Source organism: Zalophus californianus, chromosome 3 (genome assembly GCF_009762305.2).
Source record: "Zalophus californianus isolate mZalCal1 chromosome 3, mZalCal1.pri.v2, whole genome shotgun sequence".
Lineage (NCBI taxonomy): Eukaryota > Metazoa > Chordata > Mammalia > Carnivora > Otariidae > Zalophus > Zalophus californianus.
Genome location: NC_045597.1, coordinates 175611586 through 175622048, shown reverse-complemented (window position 1 = coordinate 175622048; position 10463 = coordinate 175611586). Strand labels below are relative to the sequence as shown.

General features: G+C 58.7%; 1 protein-coding gene across 7 annotated transcripts in view; it reads left to right on the top strand.

Moving 5' to 3' along the window:
• The window catches only part of TNS1 (tensin 1), a 225655-nt gene extending 219683 nt beyond the window's left edge, over positions 1 to 5972 (top strand). For 6 of the 7 annotated variants that reach the window (XM_027590752.2, XM_027590751.2, XM_027590750.2 and 3 more), the window contains one exon: positions 1190 to 5972. In XM_027590752.2, coding sequence (XP_027446553.1) covers positions 1190 to 1334 — 145 coding nt within the window. In that variant the 3' untranslated portion in view covers positions 1335 to 5972. The remainder of the gene's footprint in view (positions 1 to 1189) is intronic. The other variant, XM_027590748.1, reaches the window with a different exon arrangement.
• The last annotated feature ends 4491 nt before the right edge of the window (positions 5973 to 10463 follow it).

Below are 10463 nucleotides of genomic sequence, written 5' to 3'. Positions count from 1 at the left end.
GGGCAGGCGGGCCGTGTTTAGGCTGGTGAGGTTGGCTGGCTCTCCACCCTGGCGGAACCAGGCAGCCAGGGCTGGCTCGCAGTCATGGGGCGGCTGGGAGCCACTCCCTCCCTCCACCCTTACTGCCCTCCTCGGCACCCAGGAGCCTCAGCAAGCCTGCAAAGGAGGTGCTGGGGCTTGCGCCGTGGACGCAGGCATCCCCTTCGCTTGGGCAGGCCGTTACCCCGGACCTCGGGCCCTAGCTGCTCCCAGCCCCTGAGACAAAGTTGGGGAGAGCCAAGCTGCAGGAAGTCCTGTGCATGTGCATGCATGTACGTTGTGTGTGTGTGTGTGTGTGTGTGTGTGTGTGTGTGTGTGTGTGTACACATACGTGCGGGTGGCGGCGAGCAGGACCCAGCCTTGCTAATTTTAGCTGTTGTGGTCCAGTCCTGGGGAGAGGGGTTTCCATTGGAATCTCCAGCTGTCCCGATTTCCCCATTTCGCTCTAATTAGCAACGTGCCGACTGGGAGGGGACCTGGGTTCACATTCTGTTCTCTGCTCATATTTTTAACTCTGTTTTGCACAGAGAATGCCAGGTCACTCTGGTGCGGGGAGTGGGGGTGGGGAGGAACAGGTGTGGGGTCCCCCGTCCCCTCCCATTCTCTGGAGCCCAGGAGAAGAGTGTGTGTGTGTGGGGGGCGTGCTGACCCCTTGGTCCTTGTCTCCCTGATCCTCCCCTGGTGTCTGAGGAGGCCAAGCGCTTTGACAGGCAGACGGCATTTTCTTCACGTGCTTCTGTGTTGTGCGCAAGAACCGTCGGGGAGGGGTGGGGCTGGGAAGGACCGAGAGAAGCCAGCCTAGGAATGTCCCCATTTTATTTTCGGTCTCCTCCCCACCTCTTGCTGTCCAGTCTCCTCATTTGCCTCCAGCCCCTCCTCCCGCTGCTCCTCAGAGGGGAATGCCTGCCTGCCCTGAAGCCAGGGACACTCTCATCTCCAGGCCCTGGCTTTCCGGGGGCGGACGAGAGGGAGGATTCTCTCCTGCGCTCGGGGCCCCCCATCCCCATGTGCAGGGAGAAGTGGGAAGACTGGGGAGAGGCTTTGAGCTGAGGGTGAGCTTGCTCACATGGGCAGCCCTCCCAGGCCTGGGTGCCCCCCCCCCGGCCCCAGCCTTCCCCTCACGCCTGGCACCCCTCTCCTGCCCCCGTAGGCTCTTCGGGTTCGTGGCCCGGAAGCAGGGCAGCACCACCGACAATGCCTGCCACCTCTTCGCTGAGCTTGACCCCAACCAGCCCGCCTCCGCCATTGTCAACTTCGTCTCCAAGGTCATGCTGAGTGCCGGCCAGAAGAGATGAACGCCACCCCTCGCCCGGGGCCAGGGCAGTGGGGGGGATGGGGCGAGCGGGGAGGGCACCCATGAATCCTGACCACCCTTGAATCCAGAAGGAGGACTTTGGGCCAATTTTGGAGAAGGAGAGAAGAAAGTGCAACGTGGGGAGGGGGAAGTGAATCGCAGAGGGGAAGGGGAAGAGAGAGAGAGAGAGAGAGAGAGAGAAAGAAAAAGATGGAGGAGAATAACTTGGATTCCCCTGGGTAGATGGATACTGTGGAGCCCCGAAAGCCTCCACCGCTCACCAGGTCCACCTAATTCCCCCTCCCCCCCTCCGAGAGGATGGGGCTCCTCAGAGGAGACAGACCAACTCCTTGGGGATCTGTCATTTGGGAGTAAGTGGAAAAGCTCTGTCTCCCTAACCCGACTGCTTTGCAAGGAGAAATCAGATTGAGAGAATCCTTTTCTGGCCACCTCCGGGGTAGACTGGCAAACCAAACACGGCCAGCATGGGACGTCACGTGGCCGAACTTTTGCCTTTGAAAGTATCTGAGACCTGAAGTACCTGAGGTCTCTGGACTTTGCCTCTGCTGTGCAGTCTGTGTGGGTGTATATACGGGGTGTATAATAGGTCCACACCCACAGCCTCACTTACTTTCATGTGCCTCTCAGCCAGCTACAACACCTGTCCTTGTCTGTGCCCTGTGTGTTTGCGCACACACGTGCATCCTGTCCAAAGAAGGCAATAGCGGGGGTGACAGGGCAGCGGGGGGTGGGGCGGACATAAGCCCTCTTCCCGAGGAGTGCCCAAGGTTCTGGGTCACAGACTGTGGGCCCCTGTGCCTGCATTCTAGTGGCCCCGGGCGCTGCCAGCCCTTCTCAAGAAAGACCCCAGAGGGAGGGGGGCTGGCTGCCCGAGGGCGGGACCCCCTGTTCTGCCTCAGCTGGGAGGCTGGAGTATTGGTGCCGGGAGGTGCAGACATGCATGCGCATTGTCTTGGGGAAGAGATCCGTCAGGAGGGGCGGCTGCAGAGCTGGCAAGATCGCGGGTGTGTGGCCCCGCAGTAGCCTGGGCAGGTGGCTCCCACCAGCTCCGAGCCCTCAGCCTGTTCTTGGGTTTTGTGCCCCAGAACAGCCTTTCCTCACATCTGCTTATCTGTTTGATGCCCTTGCGGCTGTGGGAGATTGAGCCTTCCTGCCCTGCCCTGCCCCATCCTTCAGGGTCCCCATGTTGGAGCTTGTCCTGCGGAACCTGCTTTCAAAAGCCCTGCCCAGCAAGCCCCAGGGAAGACACCTGAAGGCCTCGTGCTCCCCTCTGAGGGTGTTTCGGGGTCTGACTTACGGGTCTGCCCAGGATGTCCTTAGCAGAGCTCTTGTTGCTGCTGCCTGTGCATCCCACATGGCCTACCTACCATGCCAAAGCCTTGCTGTTCCCCCTCCTGCCTTGGTTTTCCCGGCAGAGCCAAGCTGCCCGTGGAACAGAGGGGCCAAGGCATGCATTTAGGTCAGAGGGCCGAGAATCCATCTGGGCAGTTGGGGAAACCCCCAGACCACCACCCAAGGACTCTAAGCCAGAATGGAAAATTCACCACACTCCATTCTTGAGTGGCTTCTTAAGCCCATGGGGTCCCCTAGAGAGAGGCATTGTACTGATATATAAATATATATAATATATATGTGAGACATACTGACAGAATCTGTAAGCTAATAACATATAAGAAAAGATTAAAAAAAAAGAACAGGTAAATTGACAAGAAGTATTTATTGTTTTCCCATATTGCTTTATCGCCTCCCCGGGCATAAACCAGTTCCCATCCCCTTTTTTATGTCTAAGTGAAGTCTGAAACGTAGGGGCCCTTTACCCTTGGAGCGGGCAGTGGGGAGGCGATGTGCCTGCTCCATTCCCGTGGCCCCCTTATTTTCTGGTAAGCCTGGGGCTCAGCAGTCAGCTCCCAGAGATGAGGGGGAGCTGCCCCTCTCACTGTGGGCCTGAGCAAGTGTGTGAGCCTATGGGGGACAAGGGTGTGTGTGGCCGATGTGGGTGATGTGTGTGTCTTTTGCATTTTTTCTCCTCCAAGAAGCTGTATCTGTGTGGACGTTCTGTTTCAGGGAGTTGGAAAGGAGAATGTCTGAAGGTGGGAAGCAGGCCCCCGCTTCCTAAAGGTTGCAACCTTGTACTTGGTGACCGAGGTTCCTCCAAAGTGCTCTTCCTTCTGAGGCGTTCAAGCCAGATACCCCCCCTTCCCACCCACCCCAACTCTCTCCCCAGATAGGAGGTATTTCCTGCTCACTTCCTTTGTAAATATCTTAAATCTCCCAATGGACGTGGCCCCGGGGTCTCGCCCCTCCTGGTCTGGATGTCCTCTCCTCACTTGGGGCCAGGCAGAGCGGCAGACCCTTTGGCAGCCAGCCCTGGGCCTTCCACATGCTTTCCCACCACCTCCCCCCTCCCAGCAGCCCCCACCTCCTGGGCATGGCCAGCCTGCCCCACTCAGGCCTGAGCCCAGTGTGACCCTGGGAAGGACCAGGGCATCCTGGGAAGCTGATCAGCTCAATCCTCACTCCCTCGCATCCCTCTGGAAGGAGTGGGTTTCCAGAAGAATGCTAGGGAAGGGTACCCCAGTTTCCAAGTGGCCCTACCTTTGGGTCAGACACTGGTTGGGAGGACACTGTGGCCCTCCCATGTCTCACAGGTTAGGTCTGTGCACCCCAGCACGCATGCGTGCGCGCACACACACACACACACACACACACACACACACACACACACACACCACACCCCCCCCACAGCACCGCAGTATATTCTTGCCAAAGATTTCCTTTAAGAGAAAGCACTTTTAATCATTATTGTTATTATTGTGTAAATGTCTAGCCCTTTCTCTCCTCCCTCCCCCTCACCCCTGTTTGCTGTTACTGTTGAATCTGTCTGTCAGCCAGGAGAGTGCTGTCTGGTCTTGCAAACAGGCTGACAGGGCCAGGGTCCGGGGGAAGTTGGCAAGGAGGAGCAGGAGAGGCAGGGTCAGGTCGCAGATGCCAGGCGGGCTTACGGCCCCCCGCGTTCCAGCCAGGCATCTGAGGCCAGCCTGGGGCCTCCCCGAGGCAGGCCAGCATGGTGTCTGGAGGGAAGAGCGCAGGGAGATGACATGTGTCTGACTCTGGGAGAGCGGTCCAGCGAGGTGCAGGTGGCTCCACGCTGGTGGACTAGGAGGAGAGGGCAGAGCATGGGAACAATGGAGAGGTGACCCCAAAGGGGAAAGAGGAAGAAGGGAGCTGTCTGGTCCACCTCCAGAGGTGCCTGGAATGCCCCTGCCCTGCAGTCTTGGTGTCCTGGCCCCCTCGTCTAGCCAGCTATTTGAGGGCCACATACACTGCGACCGAGGTTCGGGATGGGCCTTTGACCCCCATCTTCATCAGAGTCTCTCCCCAGCGGCTCTGAAAACTCGTGGACTCCTCCCTTGGGCTTTGAGGAATCCCTCGGTGTATCAGAGACTGGCAGGAAAGGGCTGGTGGGGCCTGGTGGCCGTAAGAGGCGGCAACCAGTGGCACAAGTGTGATCCTTATAAAGAGGCTCTCAGGAGAGGGAGGGAGAGGATGCTGATGAGCCCGAGCCCAGGTCGGGCAGGCTCTTCCTGCCATGCAGGGTGTGTGGAGGTGTCTGGAAGCAGAACATCTATGCTGGACATTTGCCCACCATCCCTGCCTCCCGAGTCTTAGCTCCTTCTTTGAACTTCTCAACTTCAGGCCCTGGGGAGCTCAAGCGGGTCCATACCCTATCTAGGGGCTGCCTCCCGCCCCTACATCTCCCTACACTCAGGCTCCTTGGAGAGGTTGGGGGCAGAGTCCCAGAGCCATTCCTCACCCAGGATCCAGAAACTGGAGCTCCTGGCCAGCGTAACGCAGGACATAGGCGTGCATGTGTGCGCGAGTACAGGTGTCTATGCGTGCATATTTTGCTGATCTCTTTAGGAAACGTGGGGTTAGGGCCAAAGATAGTGGGTGGGCAATGGGATGTCCAGTTCGATATCACCCAGCAGTGAAAGGCATCAGGAGGGCCCCCGATGGGAGGAATCGCAGTATTGTCAATGGGGAGGACAGGCTCCACTGGGTGGGGCTCTGGCAGATCGGCTCCTTCCTGATTTCTCTGTCCTCGGATGTCCAGACTGTTGGAGGACTTCTGTGTATGTCCCATACCTGGGCTCTTCCCGGCAGCGAGGTCTTTGCAGACAGATGTCCCAAGTTTGGTTTCTAGTCAGTGTTAAACAGGTTGAGGCTCTCCCGTGTGTCCATGTTTGGTTTGTGTGTGAGAGTGAGCACATCTGTGTGTGCATGCCGTGTTTCCCCATTTTCTCTCCTCCCTCCGACATACCATTCAGAACAAATGTAACAATTCCTTGCCACTACCTCCCCGGCCCCCTGCAGGAGAGACAGAATAACCCAACATCCTCCCCATCCCCCCGGCTGTGTATTTATATAGATGGAAATATCCTTTCTATTTTGTATCATCGTGCCTGTAACCTCTGCCACCTTGTATAAACCCTGGCCTGTGTGGCTTACCCGGACATGAACTATTGTATCCTTACGCTGGCCCACTCCTGTACAGCTGCTTTCTTTCCTGGCTCCGCATTGTATGGCTTTATACATGATAAAGCGAAAGACAAATCTGTGCCTTTCTCTAGCTGTGTTCTTTGGGAAGGGGTCTGCCGAGTCTCCGGTGAGCACAAAGGGGGCGCCTTCCAGGCTCCGGATGTGCGGCGGGCTTGAGGGGTGCCTCTCGCACACAGCTCCCCCTGATTCTCCCAGTGGCTTCCCCGCTGTCCAGGTCTTGGTTCTGATTGCCACGAGAGTTTCGTCTGGACTCTTAAAAGCCAGGAGAGAAACTCAAACTGATTTAAACGGAGGGGGGGTAAAGGACTGTATCGGCCCACATGAACAAGAGGTGAGGCCCCGCGGGATCTGGCAGCTCGAACGGTGGAACCGGCAATTGGTCTCCACCCCCCGGTTCTGGGCTGGCTTAATTTTCAGGCAGGCGGTGTCCCTGGGGTGGCACCAGATGCCTCAGCGTTTGGCACGAGGTGCTCCCGGCTTGCATCCTCCCAGCCCGGCAGCCCCGTAGAGAGCTCTTTTTCCCCAGTATTTTAAGCGAATATTAAATGCTGGGGCAAGTGCTCTTAGGCGCTGATAGGCCCTGCTTGGGTCCTACGAGCAACTCGGAACCAACCCGACTACGTGGAGCTGGCTCACGGGACGGCCTCTGGAGCTTTCTGGACCACACCGGCAACAGCAGGTGCTTCATTGCCTGCCACAGGCGAGGAATTGTCATGACTAATTTTTCCAACACACCCGGGAGGTAGGTGTCATTACATCGAAGTGACAGAGAAGGAAACCGCGTCTGCGGGAGGTCACCGAGCTTCTCACGGGCAGAACTGGAGCTTGTCACCACCAGTGACAGCTCGCACTGAGCAACCCTGCTAAGTCCCAGAGACGGTGCTGAGTGCGTATGTGTGTTTTCTTACACACACGCACCCGGGGACTGCCCTTGTCCTCTTCTTAAAGGGAAAGAAACGGAGCTCCAGAGATGTTGAGAGATTGCTCAAATCACAAGGCTGGAAATTGGCTGAGCAGGCTGTGAGCCCTAAAAGTCCATGCGTCTCTTAGCTCACACCCCTTCTTTTGCTTTTAGGGTTTTGTTAACGAGGGAAGGACAGACCCTGATGAGTGAGGGGCAGGCAGGAGTCCCACCTGATGGCATTGGTCACACAAGGGGGTCCGGGGGCTGGGCAGTCTGGCTGGCTTCCCACAGAGGGGGCCGTGGCTCCAGGTGTGTGTGTGGGGGGGGGGGTCACCCTCTGATGCCACCCAGCTGTGGAGTGATGTGGCTACCTCGGGCTGGGCCTGGGCCAGCGGAAGAGAGAGACAGATGAGACTGGCAGGCTGGGGCCTGCGGCTGGGCTCCTGCGGCTGGGCTCCTGCGGCCTGGCTTTGAGGGGCCGCAACAGGGAGGCAGGGTGGGGGCCAGCTGCACTCCCAGTGTGCCCTGAGGGGGAGGAAGGAGTGAGCGGGCTGCGGCCGGGGGTTCTGGGGTAGGGACGTGAGTTCTCCTGACACCCCTTATTACACGGGAGACTCTCTTCATTTCTGAGGCAAGTGCGGTCCCTGCAGCGTCAGCCCACTGGCATCGCCCAGGAGCTTATCAGAAAGGCAGAGCCTCTGGCCCCACCCCAGACCCGCAGACCAGATCCCCAGGAGATCCGAACATGCCCTGAAGCCTGAGCGGCCTGGTGGAGGATCGCCCGGCTTGGTCTCAAACCCAGGGCCCGACATGCACCGCGCAGGGCTCGCCTCTGCCCCACCCGAACCATGAGGACCATGACCGCTCTTGTCTGGGCCTCCGCTGGACACCAGGGGTCCTAGGCTTCCCCTCGCGGCCGGACCTGGTGCCGGGATCCCAGAGTCTCTGCGGCCCCGGGGCTGGCGAGAGCTAGGCGGGGGTGAGGCCTGGGGCTGCTGCGCACTCCTCCGGTTGTGGCGGGTGTTTGGGGTGTGGGCTGAGGCTGAAACAGCATCAGGAGGGCAGGAGGGGCAGAGGGATGGGGTTGGGGCCGAAGATGAGTTGTCTCTCACTTGGTGTCTCAAACTTGGCTGAAAAGTACTGAAGCCTGGGTGGGTCACACCCTGAGGTTCTGGGTGAATCTAAGGTCCAGGGGGGATGCTGGAACTTTTCATCTCTCCCCTGGGGACTCTATGGACAACTTGTGGCCAGAACCACTGTGGAAGACTGTTGTGCACATGGAATCCTCTGTGGCAGGTGTGTGTGCCCACACACAGACGCACATGCCCTGGGGAACGGTCTGGAGGAGGGGCAGGGGAGGAAGAAGTCCTCTCTGGATTGGCTCAGGCATCCCCATGGCCCCCTTCCCCATGTGCCCCCTCGGGAGCTGAGCCTAGTGTCCCTCCTTCTGCATCTGGGGGTCCTAGCTCCGACCCGCCTGAGCCAGGGCTCTTTGAGGAAGGAGAAGCTTTCTTTGTCCCCATGCCCAGGCCTTCTAGCTGTCGGTGGAAGGGTAGGGTCTGGGAAATCTGGCTCCAGCAGCTCTGAAATTTCTCCTCTTGGGCATTAAATTCTGCCTTCCTCTTTTAGAGACCTGGATTTTCCTCATTCACTGGTGAAGATGACTAATGATTAGTCTCAGCAGTTTGTAAGCAAGTCAAAGTATGGAAAGGATACAGCTGGTTCTAAACAATGGACGGCAGGTGTAGGATCAAATGCAACTGTGTGCGTGCGGGGACACACACACACACACACCCGTGGGCTGTACTGCGGGGACACACACACACACACACCCGTGGGCTGTACTGTGGGGACACACACACACACACACACCCGTGGGCTGTACTGCGGGGACACACACACACACACACCCGTGGGCTGTACTGCGGGGACACACACACACACACACCCGTGGGCTGTACTGTGGGGACACACACACACACACACACACGTGGGCTGTACTGTGGGGACACACACACACACACACCCGTGGGCTGTACTGCGGGGACACACACACACACACACACACACACACACACACACACTCCCACCCCCATTGGGCTGTACTGTGTCACACACACACACACACATACACTCCCACCCCAGTTGGGCTGTACTGTGTCTCCATGGAGGCATCTCCTTTGCTGCCCCCTTGTGGCTGGCATCCTGGTGTGGAGACTCAGTCCCAGGGGCATCAAGCTGGCAAGGGGGCGGGGCAGCTCCCACAGCGAGCTGACCCCCGGATGCGCTACCCCCGGATGCGCTAATCTGCAGAGCGGTACAATCAGAGGTGAGGGAGAGCCCCTGCCCCCGGAGTTCTGCTGGTCAGGCCCAGGGCCTGGGGCACGGTGGAGGCAGGACATGGGCAAGCGGGCGTTGGGGGACAAGGGCCGGTGGGCTGCAGCATGCGGAGCCTAGGGACTGGAACGGCTCGGCTTGGAGACGCGGAGGCAGGGGGCTGAGATGCTGGCTATGCCATGGCGTGTGGCCTTCTATGGAAAAGGGAGCCCACACTCCCTGGGTGCCACACCGTCCTCGGCGAGCGCTGTGGGGAACCCCAAGTGGAGAGGAGCTACTGGAGAGCATTCTCTGGGACCGGTGAGCCCCTGTCCCTGCAGACGCTGGAGTGAGGCCTGCTTCCCTTCTGGGTGTGGCCACAGGCACAGCCTAGGAAAGGCCCCTCCTGCAGCCCGAGCCGGGACCAGAAATGAGCCTCGTCAGCTGTGACCTGCCTTGGGAACGCTGGCCTCTGAACCAGGCGCAGCTGGTTTGGCTCTGGCTTTGCTAGGGCCTCAGGAAAGCTTTGTCCTTCCTGAGCCTTAGTTTCCTCCTCTGGAAAATGGGAGAACGCTGACCCCAGAGGTGGGGTGTGCAGATGGACCACAGTGCACTGCTGGGCTCTGGGGCCTTAAGGAATATGCACCCCCGTCCTCTTCTTGTGCCTCTTGCCTTCTCCCCACCATTTCTCAGGCCTCTGGGGGCACTTGGCCGCAGAACAGACTTGTAGCTGAAAGCCTCCCTAACGATATTGATCTAGCCGGCTCCTGACTCCAGACCACACGCTTGGGGTGGGGGTGGTACAGCCGCCTCCGTGGCTCCAGCTTTTATGGGGTTTAAAGATCATCTCTGGCCTTTGAGACAGGATGTCTAGATTCTGGACCCCTCCTCTCAGCCCCTTCCCATGCTCTGACTTCTGGGTTGGTCCTGGGAAACCAGGGGGCACCCATAAGGTCACAGGCTCCTTGCCTCCCCTCAGCCTCCTATCCTGCATGAGCAGGACCTGAGCTGGAGCACCACTGCCCCATCCTCAGTGGACTCAGGCTGGTTGGGGACATCAGGAACAGAGGCTTTGTGGGCCAGGGGTCCTGGAGGAGGGCGGGAGACCACCTGGGAGAGATGGAGAAAACCTCACAGATGTGGTGCTCTAGAGCTGGTGGAGAACTTGGGGCTCCCTGGGGGTAGGTCAATCAGCCAGTGAATTCACCTGAGATGTCGTGAGTACCTACTATGTGCAGGCATTGTACTAGGCACTGAGCGCTACTGGTGTGTTTGTTTCCCTTGCAGCATTCCGGGTCTAATGGCAGGGAAGGGAGAGTGGGGAAAACG